Here is a 19,462-nt window from a genome sequence, read left to right as displayed (position 1 = left end):
GTGACCAGCCACTTATGCCTGTTTTGGCCATAGAAGCAAATTTGGCCAGCTAAAGGTTACTCCAAACTAACATAGGCCAGTGTATGTGGCCACTTTTGTCGGCACAGAAAAACTTTACCTACATTTAAGAAATCAGCGTAGATAGCCAGAGTTAGTGGGGGGGAAGGTGAGTTAGAGGATTCTAAAGCACTATTCTAAACACCTTCACAGCATCAGCACAACATCAAAACAACTTCAGCACAACTTCAGCATAAATGAAAGATAAATCAGCTACTGAAAATAGAGCAATCCTGCCTTGCCGATTGCAGAACGCACCAGCTAGCCCTTCAGCCTGGGCTAGGGGCGGCAGGCACGCATGACTAGGGGTGAGGGATATTTTTTTTACAGTTGTTCCTAAATGTTGTGTGGTGATAGTGGAACATGATTCAGTTTTAATGCAAAAAATCTTTTATTGGAAAGTTTACAATGCACTTCAACAACAACAACAACAACAACAACAGCAAAGAAAGGCTGCACCCATCTCTCACCACATATCAGGAAATGTGCACTTCCTCATAGGGGCGGTGATGGTGGGAGGGGCCTGGGGGCCCGGCTTGGATCTCAACAGAGGCTGGTGTGGGGATTGCAGTGGGAGTGGCATTTGATTGTCAGGTCTGTGTTGCAGCCCTCATGGCCTCTGCCATCATTTGCACTCCCTCTGACATGCCCACCCTCAGTTCCCATCTCAGTGCTGATATTTCTCCCGACAGTGTCGAAACCTCATCACGCACCCCACTGACGGTGGCCACAAGTGATCGGGTAAGGGCATTGATCTCCTCACCCAATGACATGACTTGATGTACATCTGATGAAGGCTGCATCTCAGGAGAGACTGGTCGGCTTCTCTTTCCCCTCGCCGTGGGTCTGCATAGTGGCACCCCTCCAGTACGAGGCGCAGGCTGGGACGATGGGGCCCTGAGTGTTCCAACCTGCATTCCACCACCGCCACTGGGACCCGCAACCTTGGAAGATGTGAAACCAAAGAATGTTGTGGCAGAGCTCATGGAGGTGTCTGGCAAAGTGATGCCCTTACCATGGACTGATCCATATCACGATCAGCATTCTCCTGTGAACACAGATCCATGGACCCCTCTTCCCCCCCACCTGCCTTGGCTTTGAGCAGACACATCTGGATCTTCTTGTTGATCTTCTGGATGTTCAGGATTATCTTCTTCTTCTGCAAAATACAACAGATCAGTCAAATGGTTAGCAGGAAAGTGGGGACAGGATTGGTGGAATGAGTAGTCTCACACATAGCAGGCCAGTCAGCAGGTTGATTTGGAGGGCGACGATTGAACCTTACCCTCGCGTGTGGGCCCAGCTTGTGTAGAGCTGATTCTTTTTCTGCAGGTGTGACTCAGCAAGGCAACGACCCTCTGTTCCAGTGGTGATAGTTGGTGCAGATTTGGCCGCCCTCCTCCTGTTCTAGTTCTCTCCCTTTTGTTGTGGACCAATTTCTTCTGCAAAGATGAAAATATAATTTTTGCCACATGGTGAGCTTCTGATGGATGGGGCATGTACAGATGATCACAGTAACAATTGCAATTCCATTTAAAACTCAAGATAATACTTACACACACTACTTGGCTAACGTCCTGCCATTTCTTTTTACACTGGCTTCCAGTTCTTGCGGTCTTCACCCCTGCGGAGAATTCTTCTGCAACTAGGTTCCAGCGTCTCCTCATTTCTTTGGGTGGGACTTTTGTGGGACCACTCTTACTAATATCCAGCTCCTGCTATCTGTCCTCAATGACAGTGACTAGTTTCTCCACCTCCTCATGCAAGAAGTTCTTCATCCTTGTTGCACGCTCTTGCATCATAGGTGTAATGGATTTACGCTCAGGTGATCTTGAAAACACACAGTTCTCACCTTTCATGCATCAGTGCAGCACTCCTTTCCACTCCCTCAGCCACCCAAAAATCACAATTCACACCTTACCTTCTAATATGGTCCACTGCCAATGCAGCTGAGGCACTGAGGAAGCTCTCACTTTAAATGGCCGTGTGCCAAGGTTCCTGCCCCATTGTGCATGCGAGCACGCTTTAACGTGCATTGCGCATGCGCGCACACACAAATGGTCATGCGTCCCCCTGCTGGCACTCGAGGACGCCGGGCTCAAGCCCCGCCCCCCGGCCAGCTGCGCTGAACAAGCGCGGCACAAGCTCCGCGCCCCGCAGGTTTCTCAGCCACGGGACCACAGGGATCCAGGAATGGCCAAATTATCCCGGTAAGTTTTCGCCGCGTTTTTAACCCCATGAATTCGGCGCACCACAACTCTTTTTGAGGGAGACAAAATAAACATTAAATCAAGTGCCCCCTGATCTGGGGGACACTCCAGACACTTTTAACTGCCCTCTTTTTTGGTTTTTTTTTTTGTGTGGGGTTTTTTTGTGATCTTTTTGGGGGGCAACAGCTCCACAACTCTTTTTGAGTAAACAAAACAAACAATTGGATCAAGTGCCCCCGATCTGGGGGACACTACAAACATTTCACAATTCGGCGCACCACATCTAACTATGCCGTTCTAAGCGGCTGGGGAAATTTGGGGTCTACAGGAGCTGGGAATGAGGTTTTTTTTTTACTTTTTTGACTTGAGCCTGGAAAGTGTTGGACTTGCTTCTGACTACCTGTGGAATCCCACCACACCCAGATATCTTGCCATACCACGACATGAGAATTTCTGAGGAGCAAATACCAAATTCCCAATGGACATACCTTTGTTTGTCCTAATAATGGACGAGGAGGAGGAGCAGGAAAGGATGGAGGAAAGGACGATGAAGCAACATTTGAGGAGGATGCATCTTTCAAGATATTAACCTCAACCCTAGAAAATACCCAGGCAACACTACTCCTATGAGGTGCTCAGCAAGGAACTTTATGTTGGAAGCATGTGATTTAACAAGTAAGCAATACAAGAGCTATGCCAGTCACTACATAACAATCTGCACCCATTGTCATCTGCCTGTACATCTCTATCTGTTTCTACGAAAGTTACAACCATATCCAAATTTTATGGCACCAGGTCCTTTCAAGCAGTCATGGGGTTCTGTGCAGTATCACCCAGGATGCACGTATTCATCAGGTGACTAGCACACTTTTTGATAGAGCTGGGGAATTAGCCAATTTGCAATCAGCGTAAAGCAGCAGTGAAATAGAGCTACATTTCATAGGGTTACTGGCAGGGTGAAATAGATGGCACCCATGTTGCTTTGCAAGCTCCCATGGTCAAGTTCCTCAATTTACTGAACAGAAAGTGCTACCACTCGTTCAGTGTCCAGATTGTATGTGACAACATGCAAAGAATGTCAACGCAATATTTTTGGGGGATTTGCCATGATGCATTTGTCCTTCATAATTCACCTGAGCTCTTCAAGGAAGAAAATCATGTCAATTGTAAGTGACAAGGTGTACCAGTATCACAAGAGCTGCTCCTCTGGTACAAAAAGCTTATGGGACTGAGGTACCCATTCTCTTATGGCAACTTGCTTCTGGAATTGAGCTGATTCTGGCTGTATTTTTGGGGTGTGGCTATCACAAATTTGGAGGCCGAAAGTGCCCCATGCTGGGTTTGGGGCACATAATTTGGATGAAGTGAAAACTTAATGCCGGCCGAGATGGGCGGAATGGGTGTAAATTCGGCACTTTGTTTCCCAAATAGTAGAGCTGCGTTGTTGGAGCACTAAATGGCCTCTGCATGGCGCTGGAGCGGTGCTGCAGAGGCGGTGGTGAAAATGTGCAGCCAATTTTAGGTGAGTTTCATTCACTCATAACAAGTCACCTGGTCATTGGGCTTCTTAAAGGAGATGCCTTGCAGGTTTGTTCTGCTGATTCTCTTGTTCTTCACAGTTGACTAGCAGAGTGAGGGCTATCGTGGCAGCTGGGACAGGCAGCACAAGGGCCAGCTGTTTCTCAGATGCTGAATTGGAGACACTGGGGGGGGGGGGAATAGAGGATAGGAGGCGCATCATTTTCCCTCCAGCTGGGAGGTCTGTTCCACAGCTTCTAGAGCTATCTGGGTAGAGGTGGCTGCCAAGGTGTTGGGCACCTCCATCATTAACTGCACACCCACACAATGTCGCAGGAAGTTCTGCGACCTCACTCGTCTGGTCCTCCAACTCTTACCTATGAACCTGTGAGCCTCTGTCTATTCCCACAACTCTTACAAGTCAGCCTCTGTGCAGAATCAGCACACCAGCATTTAACTCAGGCTGTGTGCCTACTCACAGCTATTGTCTCATTTGATGCTTTGATTAGAATCACAGCTGCTTAAGCTGCCCATGCATTTCTTCCACATATATAATTGCACTGTTACTCACCAAGCTTCCTTTCTTTTGCAGGCCCAGATGGCACATAACAGGCTGCAGCAGCAGCAAATAGGAGTGGGGAGTCTGAACTGCAGTTGCTCACAGACCTCAAGAAGCAAGTACTTCTCCTTATGGGCCTACAGGTGGCCATCCCTATGAGAGTGGGGACTGCCAAGCCCACTGGGGTCAACATTAGTAAGTGAAAGCCTTCCTCTCATCCACCTTCCATTTAATGCAGAAGCCCTTATCATTTAGCCGCTCCACATTCTGACTATCTTTCTTCCTGCATGCCTGCCCTTCCCTCACATTAACACAACTCTTGTGCCATTTGTGTTTTCAGATAATGCCCCGACCACGGCCCAGCCTGTGCCTTGAGCCCCTGCAACTCAGTCTGCAAGGATAAGAAATGGGGGAGGAGGACGATGCAAGCATCTTGTCACTGCTTCTCACATGCACCAGCTCAGATACTAGGAGTACACAGTCATCGGAGTTCAGGTTAGGAGAGGGATCTGCACAGGTTGATGTACCAGGGTCTAGTAGGCTGCAGCAGGGTCAAGGGGTAAGGCAAGCTCGGGAGCCATCTCCCCTCAGAGTGAGTTTGTGTGCGAGTTCTACTCCACAGGACTCATATAAGGACGTCGTGGGGAGTTGTTTGAAGAAAGGGTAATGGCCTTGCACTCCGACATGATAGAGGCAATGGCAAGGGTTCCCAAAAGCCTGTCGCAAGTGGTAAGCAGTGTGGAAGAGTCCATCTCCCACATTGTAGACAGCTCCCCGCACACCACGGAGCCCATCATTGCCAGTGTGCAGACGATGGTGGACTCCCAGACGGACCGTGCAGATCCAGACCTCATGAGGCTTCTCATGGGCGATGTGGCAGCTTCTATTGGGGCACAGGTGAAAGCAACGCAACATCTTGGTGCTGCAATAGTCATTGGTTGCTTGCCTGGATGCTCAGACTGCTCTCATGCAGTCTCAGCATGATGCCGCGCAACATCTTGGTGATGTTGTACAGTCTCAGCTGCTTGCCATGCATACCCTGACTGCTGCCATCGCCGCTGGATCCATCATAGTCCTCCGGGGATCACACGGTGCCGCAGCAGCCCAGCAATTTGTTCTCCATCAGATTGGTGCGGAGGCTGAGGTGCTGCCCCAGGGGAGTGGCACTGGGTCAGTGGAGCAGGAACCTGCTGTCCTCTCTCAGGATAACAGCATTTCTGATCCCACCACTGCCATTCCGTCATTGCAACTATCCATGGCTGTCACCCAGGCAGCCCAGGCTGCCTGAGCTGCTTCAATCGGCAGCTTGGCTTTCCAGGCCCAGAACAAGTCGAGGGTGTCCTAGAAGGCTATCTGTGGTGTCTGGCTCTGACACAGCAGCCTTCCACCAGCCATGTTGCAGTCACAGTGGACACACTGCGGCGTACTAGTAGAGTAGGTTTATGTAAAAGGGGTTAAGGAGATGCACAAGGGTGAATGATATATCTTATGTTAATTTTGCACTTTTTACACGTAAATGTTGATTTTCATCTTTACTTTTTGGTCTTGTCTCTCATTTCACTATTGGGCATGTGGTATGGAAGGAAGGATTCATTGATGTGTGTATGCGAGGCACAAAGGAAGCGGTAAGTTGCGAGAACCTTATTGAAACCGAGATCTTATGAGGCGGTCTTGGACCTCCCTTGCAGGATCAGGACGGTGTTGGCGCATCCTCTTGCAGCTCCTTTCTCCTCCTACAGGTCCTTCTCCTCCTGTTCCTGCTGCTCGTTCTCCTCCTGAGGTGCAACGACTATGTCTTCGGGCAATGGTGGTGCCCTCTTGATTGCCTGGATGTGAAGCATGCAGCAAACGACAATGAACAGGGACACCCGGCCAGGCGAGTACTGTAGGACTCCTCCTGAGCAGTCAAGGCAGAAGAACCGTTGCTTCAGCACTCCGATGGTCTGCTCAGTGATGCTCCTGTCATTGTAAGAGTGCTGGGCAGGAGGGGTGGAGTTGTGGAGGGGAGTCATGAGCCAGGTGCATAGTGGGTAGCCTTGTCTCTGAGGGGCCAGCCACGAGCTGCATTAGGTGGCTGGAACAGAGCTGGCACAGGATGATGGCATCGTGGCTGCTGCCAGGATAGCGGACATTAACAGCCATTATTGTGCATGTGTGGTTGTACACCAACTGTATATTGAGTGAGTGGTATCCTTTTTGGTTTTGAAAGATCTCAGGATTGCGGTGCGGAGCCCACAAGGCGACGTGTGTGCAGTCTATGGCACCCTACACCATGGAGAAGCCCGCTATCATCACAAAGCCAGTTGACTGCTGCAGCTGCTTCTGTCTGGTCATGGTAAATGAGATATATTCCATCCTCCTTTTGTAGAGAGCATCTGTGATATCATGGAATGGAGCAATGGTCGGCAAACTGGGAGATGGTTGAGATGTCTGCTGTGGCTCCCTGGACAGGTCCAATGGCATAGAAATTGAGAGTGATGGTGGACCTTCACTGCCACTGAAAGAGTCATCCTCACCCTTGTATGAGGCTCAAGGTCTGGCTGCAGCAGATGATACAACTCTGTCACGATCTCTTTCCTAAATCGCAGCCTTCTGACACACTGCTCCTCAGTGAAGTGAACATAGGAAAACTGTTGCCGAAAGACCCTGGTTACATACGGCCTTCTGTTGCCACATCTGTGTATGCGTCTTCCTCTGTCCACATCCTCGTGGACCTCTTCATGTTGGTTCTGCTGTTCCTGTCCCTCTATATTCTCCTGTTGGTGTGCCTCTGCCTGCTGCTCTTGTTCCCTTTGTCTCTCCTTGTCCCTCTCCCCCTGCCTGTGTCTGTACCTCTCCCTATTCCTCTCCCTGATCCTCGGTGTATTGGCCTCTCCCAGTGCAAGTTCCTCTCCCAGTGGGAGCCTTTCTCTTTCACTCTCCCGATGCTTCTGCTTTGCTAATTCACGGCGCTGTTGCCTTCTGCGAACCATTATCTGATGATGAAGTCAGAGGAGGCAGTCCACTGCCAACACTGAGCCCATGCTTGCCAAAGAATCTTGTAGTGTCCAAATGGACCTGACTAAACCAGAGGGAGTGATTGGAGGCAAAGTAAACTGAGGCCCAGCAATTAATGATGGCGGTGGCACATTGAAGAAACAAAATAGCTACAAGCTGGAAAATAATGTGGCCGACAAAAAAAAATATCACTAGCGCTGCAGCTTCCCGACTTGAAATCGACAGCAAAAGCTGTCGTGGCATCGGCAATCGCTAGGTAGAGGGGCGCGGGGCAATTTAACTTCCGGGGCGGTCACGAGGCGATGCGCACGGTGATGATGTAATCATCGCCATGCGCAAAGGAGTGGCATGAGCAATGCCGGAGCGTCACGTTAAGCCGTTGCACCATCAGCAAAGAGGTGGGCTATTCTGTATGGCTTGTTGTGACCACCGCGCCCGCGCGCTAACTCATTACCGTTCCGTTAACGCCAGGCGGAAGCAATTTTGTCCCCATGATGTTTAAAGCTCTAATCGTAAAACTGAATGATCCCTCAGTAGCACTCCACTGTACAGTATGACATGCTTTATGTAGTAATGCATGAAGGAAAGCTTCTCGGGTGATTAACATAGCCTAACTGGGCATATTTGCCAAGATGCCACAAACTACGCTTGCATTCACTTAGCATGCAAAGAATGTGGGGAGTTGTCTTCATGGTCTGGATCAACTAAGAGCCAGATGTAGTACTGTACTAGCTGCTTCCAAAACATGTACTGGTCACATGCAATTTAGTGCTGACATAGCTAGTGACAGTACTGTTCAGCTGAGGTCTCAAACCTACATCTGTCTCCTTTCAGGTATGCTGCAAAATTGCCCTATGGGGATGGTGCCATGCCATGGTAAACAGAGCCACTGTGTTTGCAACCATCTCATGCAGCTCCAGCTCTACTTCAGCAGGAATCAAACAGGTGCTAGGCTGCTGTGTCATTTACCATGGGACTTGTGCCTGCACATTGTGTTTCCTTCAAATTTAGTCTGTCACTCTCTCCCTTCATATGTGGCAAAAGCTTCAATGGATTGAAAAGGCTTTTTAGCCTTTCCTTAAACTGCTAAGACTTTTGTCCTATTATTCCGACACTTCCTTTTAATTCTCTGCATCCCTTTAAATTCACCTTCACCTTCATGCAATTTTTTTCTTTCGCCACTACAGGTAGTGAGCTCCCTGCCACATCCAAATTTGCACCAGGAGCTCGGCATAATTATGATTTTGAGCTGAACACAGAAACTTCACTGTTACATAGAAACATAGAAAATAGGTGCAGGAGTAGGCCATTTGGCCCTTCGAGCCTGCACCGCCATTCAATAAGATCATGGCTGATAGAAACATAGAAACATAGAAAATAGGTGCAGGAGTAGGCCATTCGGCCCTTCTAGCCTGCACCGCCATTCAATGAGTTCATGGCTGAACATTCAACTTCAGTACCCCATTCCTGCTTTCTCGCCATACCCCTTGATCCCCCTAGTAGTAAGGACCTCATCTAACTCCTTTTTGAATATATTTAGTGAATTGGCCTCAACAACTTTCTGTGGTAGAGAATTCCACAGGTTCACCACTCTCTGGGTGAAGAAGTTCCTCCGCATCTCGGTCCTAAATGGCTTACCCCTTATCCTTAGACTGTGACCTCTGGTTCTGGACTTCCCCAACATTGGGAACATTCTTCCTGCATCTAACCTGTCTAACCCCTTCAGCATTTTTAATTTTTCTCTGAGGTCCCCTCTCATTCTTCTGAACTCCAGTGAATACAAGCCCAGTTGATCCAGTCTTTCTTGATAGGTCAGTCCCGCCATCCCGGGAATCAGTCTGGTGAACCTTCGCTGCACTCCCTCAATAGCAAGAATGTCCTTCCTCAGGTTAGGAGACCAAAACTGTACACAATACTCCAGGTGTGGCCTCACCAATGCCCTGTACAACTGTAGCAACACCTCCCTGCCCCTGTACTCAAATCCCCTTGCTATGAAGGCCAACATGCCATTTGCTTTCTTAACCGCCTGCTGCACCTGCATGCCAACCTTCAATGACTGATGTACCATGACACCCAGGTCTCTTTGCACCTCCCCTTTTCCTAATCTGTCACCATTCAGATAATAGTCTGTCTCTCTGTTTTTACCACCAAAGTGGATAACCTCACATTTATCCACATTATACTTCATCTGCCATGCATTTGCCCACTCACCTAACCTATCCAAGTCGCTCTGCAGCCTCACAGCATCCTCCTCGCAGCTCACACTGCCACCCAACTTAGTGTCATCCGCAAATTTGGAGATACTACATTTAATCCCCTCATCTAAATCATTAATGTACAGTGTAAACAGCTGGGGCCCCAGCACAGAACCTTGCGGTACCCCACTAGTCACTGCCTGCCATTCTGAAAAGTACCCATTTACTCCTACTCTTTGCTTCCTGTCTGACAACCAGTTCTCAATCCATGTCAGTACACTACCCCCAATCCCATGTGCTCTAACTTTGCACATCAATCTCTTGTGTGGGACCTTGTCGAACGCCTTCTGAAAGTCCAAATATACCACATCAACTGGTTCTCCCTTATCCACTCTACTGGAAACATCCTCAAAAAATTCCAGAAGATTTGTCAAGCATGATTTCCCTTTCACAAATCCATGCTGACTTGGACCTATCATGTCACCTCTTTCCAAATGCACTGCTATGACATCCTTAATAATTGATTCCATCATTTTACCCACTACCGATGTCAGGCTGACCGGTCTATAATTCCCTGTTTTCTCTCTCCCTCCTTTTTTAAAAAGTGGGGTTACATTGGCTACCCTCCACTCCATAGGAACTGATCCAGAGTCAATGGAATGTTGGAAAATGACTGTCAACGCATCCACTATTTCCAAGGCCACCTGCTTAAGTACTCTGGGATGCAGTCCATCAGGCCCTGGGGATTTATCGGCCTTCAAACCCATCAATTTCCCCAACACAATTTCCCGACTAATAAGGATTTCCCTCAGTTCCTCCTCCTTACTAGACCCCCCGACCCCTTTTATAACCGGAAGGTTGTTCGTGTCCTCCTTCGTGAATACCGAACCAAAGTACTTGTTCAATTGGTCCGCCATTTCTTTGTTCCCCGTTATGACTTCCCCTGATTCTGACTGCAGGGGACCTACGTTTGTCTTTACTAACCTTTTTCTCTTTACATATCTATAGAAACTTTTGCAATCCGTCTTAATGTTCCCTGCAAGCTTCTTCTCATACTCCATTTTCCCTGCCCTAATCAAACCCTTTGTCCTCCTCTGCTGAGTTCTAAATTTCTCCCAGTCCCCAGGTTTGCTGCTATTTCTGGCCAATTTGTATGCCACTTCCTTGGCTTTAATACTATCCCTGATTTCCCTTGATAGCCACGGTTGAGCCACCTTCCCTTTTTTATTTTTATGCCAGACAGGAATGTACAATTGTTGTAGTTCATCCATGCGGTCTCTAAATGTCTGCCATTGCCCATCCACAGTCAACCCCTTAAGTATCATTCGCCAATCCATCCCAGCCAATTCACGCCTCATACCTTCAAAGTTAGCCTTCTTTAAGTTCTGGACCATGGTCTCTGAATTAACTGTTTCATTCTCCATCCCAATGCAGAATTCCACCATATTATGGTCACTCTTCCCCAAGGGGCCTCGCACAACGAGATTGCTAATTAATCCTCTCTCATTACATAACACCCAGTCTAAGATGGCCTCCCCCCTAGTTGGTTCCTCGACATATTGGTCTAAAAAACCATCCCTTATGCACTCCAGAAAATCCTCCTCCACCGTATTGCTTCCAGTTTGGTTAGCCCAATCTATGTGCATATTAAAGTCACCCATTATAACTGCTGCACCTTTATTGCACGCACCCCTAATTTCCTGTTTGATGCCCTCCCCAACATCACTACTACTGTTTGGAGGTCTGTACACAACTCCCACTAACGTTTTTTGCCCTTTGGTGTTCTGCAGCTCTACCCATATAGATTCCACATCATCCAAGCTAATATCCTTCCTAACTATTGCCTTAGTACCCCTTTCCTACTTTCTCTCCATACCCCTTAGCCGTAAGGGCCATAGTGAGCTTTGCGTCCATTTCTGCCATCGAAAGTAAACTGATCTGGTATTAGAGAATCTATTTTGTCAGCTCCAGTTAAAGAGTTAGCACCATCACAAGCATGATGGATTGAATGACCTTCTGTGCTGTCATTTCCATGATATGCAGCAGAGTAGGAAAGGTCATCTAACTGTGCAAGGTGGACGTTTCTTACAAGGACAGCATCCTATATAATTTCACATTTTTAGGGTGTTGACAATATTTTATATATATTACGGATCTTTTGAAGCATTGCACAAGAGGTGGTATGAAATTGCTCTTGGGCAATAGTGCAAAATGGACAATAGAGAATCAACTGACCATTTTATGCCTCGCTCGAGTACCTTTTCCATTGAGGTCAAGACCAATTCCACCCCCAGGGAATCAAGACCAAATGTAGTCTTAAGGTGAAGCAGATATAGAAGGCAGCGATAGTTGTACCAGGGCATGCACTTTAAAGGCACACATTCTGTCCTTATTGTTATGTTTCAGTCATAAATTCCTATGTCCATATTTGGAATAAAACTGCTCGTGTAAACTTGGCACATTGTAATTACACCACCAGTACAATGGCTCCACTACAGTGTAACAAATTTAAATCGGCAGCTTATATTATAAATGAGCCATAACACCTACCAACCCCACCTGAAATGATGAAAAGAAGAAATAAACAAGAGTATCAGAAGGAGGCAGGTAAGAGTTAAGAGGAGAAAAATAGAAGAAAGTGAAAAAGACAAAACCTGAGGAGAAGTGGTAGAGAGAGTGAGAGACAGCAGTGACAGGTAAAGGAGAGACATTGAGCTGGATTTTCGGCTTTTGAGATTTCGGGGAGATAATGGCGGCGGCAGTCCTGATATGAGCTGGAAAAAATTTGCACCCTTGTCTGCAAAATTCGGCAAAAAATCAGAGACTTAAAATCAGGCATTACACAAAGAGCCGAAAATCACGGCATTAAAAAAGTGTTGTTGATTTAAGGAACTTCAATGTTGTTTAGTGCCCTGCAACATAACATTCTATATTGTATGGTTTTATTTTGGTGGGGGAAGTTTTTGTGACTTTTTTGCAGTAAAATTTATGATACATCATTTGCCATTGGTGTCTTGTACATCATTCCAACGTTCACCAGAGATGTGCTTTTATGGGGGCACATAACGTGTCCAGTATTTGCCCCAACCCTCAGTTTCCTTCATTTAGAAGAGCTGGTGACATGTGACTCTTGGTCCGGCAGCATCTCCACGCTTCCTCCCCTGTGGATGGTGTGGCTATCCAATGGAGGCCTCGCCAGTCTCCTCTTCGTCATCCTCCTCCTGAGGTGGGCATGCCTGGCCCCTCATGATGGCCAAGTTGTGCAACATGCAGCACGCTACAATGAATTTGGATACCTGTTGAGGGGAGTAATGAAGGCGGCCTCCAGAGTGGTCCAGTCTATGGGAGATGGCAAATCTATGTCAGCACTTCCTTTCGGAAGCACAGCCTTCTCACACACTGCTCATCAGCGAGCTGGAGGTATGAGCATTGGTGCCTGTAAACCCGTGGGGCGTAAGCCCTCCTCCCCAGACACCTTCGGCCTCTCATCCGTGAGCCGACATGGCAATGAGTCTTTCTACTAGCTTGACGCCGCCTTGCAATAGCATGGAGCATGATACGCTAGCAAACTGGTAATGACCCCATAAAATTTCCTCACTCACCTTGTAAGGGCACTATAATGGCAGATAAAAGTGCCGTTCGCAAGTCGGTGATGTATGCAACCGTTGCAATTAATGTGACCTGCGTTGTAGGATCCTCATCCCTCTATTTAAAAATGCTGCCAATACTGCCTGCTGCACCTTAGGAATGCCTCGTTTTTCAGACGTTTCCTGGGGCGGGCATTAAATGAGGCATTAGGGCCGAATTTTGTATCTGAGGTGCTAGCAGAGCGTTGCACGAAGATTGACGTCATGATCTCAGTGAAACTAGAGGACGGGTCGGTAAGTCTTCGCGCTGCTGCAAACCATGAGTCGAATTTGCAGGCCGGGTGGTAAAAGCTGGGTGCCCGGCATTACGCCTAGATATACCAATTACCGTCCCTCCGGGACACAAAAAGAGGTGCAAACGAGCCGAAAATTCAGCCCCATATTCTCTGCCTTACTGTGTGAATTGTCATGGAAGATCAATTAATATACGAACATACCAAAGGTAGGCAAGCAAATATTCTCTGGTCCTTATTTTGCTTCTGCAGTTTAGTTTTCACGAGACATCAGAGTAAAGTATATCTAAAATTTTAATTAGTCCAAAAACAAATGTGCTACTGTCCTAATTTTCAGTTGTTCCATATGTAACAGTTTAAATGATGACTCTTGTAATTCTAGCTGAACTCTTTGAAAAAGCAACTAGAAAATAAGAACAAGTCAACTGAAGAATTGAATCAAGAGGTATAAAACTTTGCAGAATATATATTATAGAAATGCCAGGCAATATGGCGTATAAGATAAGAAGTGATTTTCAAAATGGGGACAGGTTTTTTGATATGTTTCTTGTAAAAATAGATTTAAAGAAATGTACATCGCCATAAAATATTTCTCAATTTCTTAAGTATTAGACATAAGGATTGATTCAGATGTGAAGCAATCTAAGTGCACCCATACATTCTGGAAAGGTACCTCACTGACTCAGTGAAGCAGACCCGAGTGTCAAAATTGAATGGCATGAGTTCAATGACACAAAATTATTCAGCTTTTTAGAGGCCTTTTTATACCTCATAATTTCATACAATCCTGTACAAATTGTTCCTGTACTAAAGTCACCAATTGTTTACACCAGGTCAGTCATTTAGTGCTGCTTGCCCATTTAAAACGGGCACTACTCAAGCTTGGTGCTCTGGTCTCTGGGAGTTAAAAAAAAAGAATTGCTTTTTTATGAAGCTATTATACATTCATATATATATCTTATGAACCCATTGTATATTTAAGTATACATTTGCATATACATTTTATGAGGGAGTTTACTTCTTTACAGATGTGTTGCACTTTTTAAATATCTGTTTCTGCATTATCCTTAGCACATTAGTTACTGTTGTCAGAACAGGACTGTGCAAAAAAGTCTTGAAATCCAAAAGAAATAGTGCCAAACACTGACAACAGTCAAGCTGATAGTTGCTATTTCAAAGGCAGCAAACATTTTTTTTTAAATATAGGATTTTTATCGCACTTCTATGGGAATCCTTGATTTGGAAGAAGAAATGGAGTTTGTATGGAGGGACCAAAGACAGTTGGTAATAACTTCCCTTGTCTCAGGATCCACTCGGTATGTTTAGAGAGATTTCCTTCTTCATTTATGACTCACAAGAGAGCCTGTGACTGAGTAATGCTGTCTCGTTCAGCAATGCCTACATAAAAGTTCCACCACAGGAATAACTCTGCCCATGTCCGTGAAAATGACCACAGCATTGAATTTCTATCCAAGCAACTCCTTCCAAGCAACTACTAGAGGCATTCACAAGATCAATCAGTCTTCATGCACTGATGCATCAAACAACTGACATAGCCTTTTTTTCCCCAGGGGAACACTCTCATCCTTTTCCCCATGGAAAGGATGAGACATCGTATCACTTTTACCAGATGAATGTTTCTCAAACGTTCACGGCCTCATTGATGGCATACATGTGGTCGTATAGGCCCTTAACAACAAACCCATGGTGTATATAAATGGGAACAGCTTCTATTCTTTTAATGGCATGTGGTGTTGACCCACAAGCATCAAGTCATGTTAGTGAATGGGTGATGCCATGGAGACAGCCATGAATCCTTCATTTTGCGGCAACAGTTACGAATAATTTCCCAGCCTATAGTTATGAGAGAGACGTGAGGCATTTGAACTATTTCTATGAGAGCAGAGAGGCCTAGGAGATTCAATAGAGGCTTTTAAAATTATCAAGAGTTTTAATAGAATGAATATGGTTGGTGAGTCAAATCAATTTAAAATTAACACTATGAAAGTGAGGAACGAAGTGAAGAGATATTTATTGACACAGGGTTGTTAGACCAATATTTTGCCACAGGGTGTGATTGAGACCGGAACAATTGCTTCTGTTGAAGGAAAATTGGAATAATATTTGAATATGAATAAGGTAAAGCTATGGAAAGAAAGCAGGGCAGTAGTATTAGTGTTGAAATGCTCTAGCAACAACCTGGCTCAGAATGACCTTATTCTGTGCTAGTAAACTTTTGTAGTTCTATGATATGCGTTATTACTATTTTTCTGATGCCCTCCTCTTGGTAATAATGCATGGTGTGTACCTTCTGCTTCCTAATTCACTGTTCCTCCTAAGTCTCAGCAGAAGAAGAGTATCATGGTAGCCGAATACGCCTCATTCAGGGCATCATGGGATTCGTGTGGTCAATTAACTTCTTGTCCTGAGTCATGAGATGACCCAGCGAACATTTCAGACCTCACGCTGTCTGATTGTTTAATAGCAGTTGGGACGATGTAGCATTAGCTGAGAGGTAGATGCCTGCCATGTTCTGGTTACTAGGCATTCCTTCCAGATGACCAGGAATCTGATGAGAAAATACTCGTGGCCACCACTGAGGAATATGAAACCAACCATCAAGATTCTCTCAAACTGATTTCCTAACCACTTTGATAACTTTCTGTAAAATAGAGTCCCTCATTTCGGTAGTCACAATTAGATTGTTCATGAGAGAAACAAAAGAGCTAATTCCCCAGTACTGTGCATGGGAGAGAAAATGGCCAACTGACAAAGATGGAATGGGGAATTGGGTGGAGGCCCTGCACCAATTTCTGCAGGGCTGCAATTCCCCACTCTTTTAGTAGTCAGCTGAAGTGCTAGTGCCCATTTCATGCAAAAACATCATTAAGGCGCCAGATTGAATATAAAAATATTTAAATGAAAGCCACTTACAATATCCTGATATTTTTGCCAAGTTTGCTTTTTTCTTTTGTGCGTCCATTTTTAATAGATATGAGGGAAGCTTGATTGATGCAGGAGCTCTTAAATAGCCTTCAGAACATTTATTTTGTGGTACATACAGAGTCTTCAAGTGTAGTAAGAACAAAAAACAAAATGCTGGAAATATGGAAATAAAAACAGAAAAATCTGGAAATACTCAGCAGGTTAAGCAGGATCTGTGGACAAACAAAGCAGTCAACATTTCAGGATTTTGGCCTTTAAGACGAGAAGATATTACAGATCAGCAGCATTTAAATGGAACACAACAAGGGAAAGGGGAAAGTGGAAAAGAAACATTTCCCCTTTCTCTTGTTGTTTTCCTTAAATGCTGCTCATCTGTTAATATCTCCTAGTCTTGGGAAAGGACCAAATGCCTGAAACATTGATTGCAGCATTTCATGTTCTTGGTGATATATATATTTTCCACATTTATGACATCTTTATGAAAATATTAATTTTGGGGTAACAAATTAGCAGTACTTTTGCTCACTCCTTAAAATAAGTTTAGCCAGAATTTTTACCTGTTGCGCTCTGGGAACGGGGGAGCCCTGGGTCACGTGGCAGTTAGCAGTGGCTTTATAATGAAGCCACTTCATTTGCAACTAACTTCCGGGTTTCCCAGTCAATTAATGTGAGTGGATGTGATGACGTCAAGCATGGATCCAATTCAGCTCAGGTATTTAAAGAAACACTGCAGAGATGGCAGTTGAAGGTTTGTGGAGGTTGAAGAGACCTTTCTGGGAGAGACCTTTCTGGGAGGAACATTGCTGGGAGACAAAACAATTGCAGTCTCAAAGTACAAAAGCTTCTCCTTACTTCACTGATGCCTCCCTGAATCTCCTACTACAAGGAGTTATGGCCCACAGGGATTTGTTATTCCATGCTGACAGGAGGAAGAAGCCAGCCTTAGAGACCAAGAATGCATGGCTAGTGATTGCGGTGGAGGTGAGCAGCAGAAGTGTGGTGGCATGGTTCTGGATTCAATTAAGAAAGAGCTTTAATGACTCATGAGGTTAGGAAAGGTGAGTACAATGCCACATTCAACGACAACTTTTTTGTTGTGAACAAAATGAACATTAAATCAAGTGCCCCCTGATTAAAGGGGGGGGGGGAACACTCCAAACACTTTTCAAGTGCCCCTTTTTTTGTTTTTTGGGGGGCACTGAAACACAAATTATACAAATGCCCCCTGGCTAAAAGGGCGGGGGGGGGCACTAAAACCAGCCAATTAAACAAATGATCATTTAGACATAAAATCAAATTAAAATTTGGTTGCCGGGGGTGATGATGCACTCCAGTCCCTCCAGCGCCCACCTCTCGCGGAAGGCCGCGAACGTACTGGTGGACACCGCATGCTCCATCTCCAGGGACACCCTGGCTCGGATGTAAATGTGCAGAAATTGCTGAAGGTGGCAGGGCAGGTTGAGAAAGCAGTTAAAAAGGCTTACGGTATCCTCGGTTTCATAAATATATGGGGGCCAAAATTGCCCCTTTGCGCAGTGCCGGCGGCAGGTGATAACGGTGTACTAATGAGTTAGTGCGCAGGTGCGGCGGCCACATTGACCTGTGCAGATTTGCCCACCTCTTCGCCGATGGCGGTACGGCTTTGCGCACTGCTCTGGCGTCGCTTGCGACGCTCCTCTGTGCACAGTGATGATGAGGTCATCACCGTGCGCATCGCCCTGTGACCTCATCGGAAGCATAAATTGCCCCGTGCTCATCCAACTAATGCTTGCCCATGCGGTTTGAAGTTGTCAAGCTGCAGCACCAGTGAGATTTAATGGCACGCTGGGCAAGATCATTTTTTGTCAGCAAAATTTTTGGACACTTTGAAATACTTTTGTTTTTTTGGTTTTGCCACGGCCAACATTGATTAGTGACCATCAGTTTCCTTTGGCTTGCATCACTCCCCCTGCTTCAGTCAGCTCCATTTGCATAGCACAACATTCTGTGCAAATCATAGGCTCAATGCTGGCAGTGGACCGCCTCCTGTATCTTCACCATCGGAGGATGGTTCGAAGAAGCCAACAGCGCCATCATTTAGCCAGGCAGAGGCATCGGGAGAGGGAAAGCAAAAGGCTGCCACTGGGAGAGGCACTTACACTGGGAGAGGCCCATGGAGAGGGCTATGATCCAAGGATCAGAGAAAGGAACAGGGAGGGGGACAGATAGAGGCAGATGAAAAGGTGCAGGGAGAGGCCAAGGGAGTAAGATCAGCAGGCAGAGGCACAGCAGCAGAAGGATGCACAGGTACAGCAACATCAGGACCAACATCAGGAGGTCAATGAGGATGTGGGCAGAGAATAACGAATGCACAGACATGGCAACGGAAGGCCATATGCACCTAGGGTGTTTGACCAACAGTTTTCCTACATTCACTTTTCTGAGGAGCAGTGTGTCTGAAGGCTGCAATTTACAAACGACGTGGTGATGGAGATGTGCTATTTGCTGCAGCCAGACCTTGAGCCTCCAACAAGGGTGAGAACAGCCTTGACCACTCAGGAGGAGTCCTGCAGTACTCGCCTGACTGGGTGCCCTTCTTCGTTGTCTGCTGCATGCTTCACAACCTGAAAATCATGAGGTCACAGTCATTGCCCAAAGACATAACCGTTGCACCTCAGGAGGAGGACGAGCAGCAGGAACAGGAGGAGGAGGACTTGCAGGAGGAGAAAGAGGAACTGCAGGAGGATGCGCCAACACCGTCCTGATCCTGCAAGGGAGATCCAAGACCGTCTCATAAGATCTCGGTTCCAATAAGGTTCTCGCAACTTACCACTTCCTTTGTGACTCCACATACACACATCAATGAGCCCTTCCTTCCATAGCACATACCCAACACTGAAATGAGAAACAGGATCAAACAGTAAAGATGAAAATCAACATTTATGTGCAAAAAGTGCAACATTAACATAAGATATCTCATTCACCCTTGTGCATCTCCTTATATCCCCTTTTACGTGAATCTACTCTACTACTATGCCGCAGTATGTACAGCAGGAGCTGCAGGAGGAGCTGCAGGAGGAGGCACAGCCGGCAGGAAGGATGCGCCGACAATGTCCTGAGT

General features: G+C 46.2%; 1 protein-coding gene across 4 annotated transcripts in view; it reads left to right on the top strand.

Moving 5' to 3' along the window:
- Positions 1–19,462, top strand: part of LOC139228201 (synaptonemal complex protein 1-like) — a 395,567-nt gene that overhangs the window by 137,088 nt on the left and 239,017 nt on the right. For 3 of the 4 annotated variants that reach the window (XM_070859385.1, XM_070859381.1, XM_070859383.1), the window contains one exon: positions 13,799–13,861. The exons of the other annotated variant lie outside the window; for it this stretch is intronic. In XM_070859385.1, coding sequence (XP_070715486.1) covers positions 13,799–13,861 — 63 coding nt within the window. The remainder of the gene's footprint in view (positions 1–13,798; positions 13,862–19,462) is intronic. 4 annotated transcript variants of the gene reach the window in all.

This window comes from Pristiophorus japonicus, chromosome 17 (genome assembly GCF_044704955.1).
Source record: "Pristiophorus japonicus isolate sPriJap1 chromosome 17, sPriJap1.hap1, whole genome shotgun sequence".
NCBI classification, from domain to species: Eukaryota; Metazoa; Chordata; class Chondrichthyes; family Pristiophoridae; genus Pristiophorus; species Pristiophorus japonicus.
This window is presented reverse-complemented; position numbering and strand designations above follow the sequence as displayed.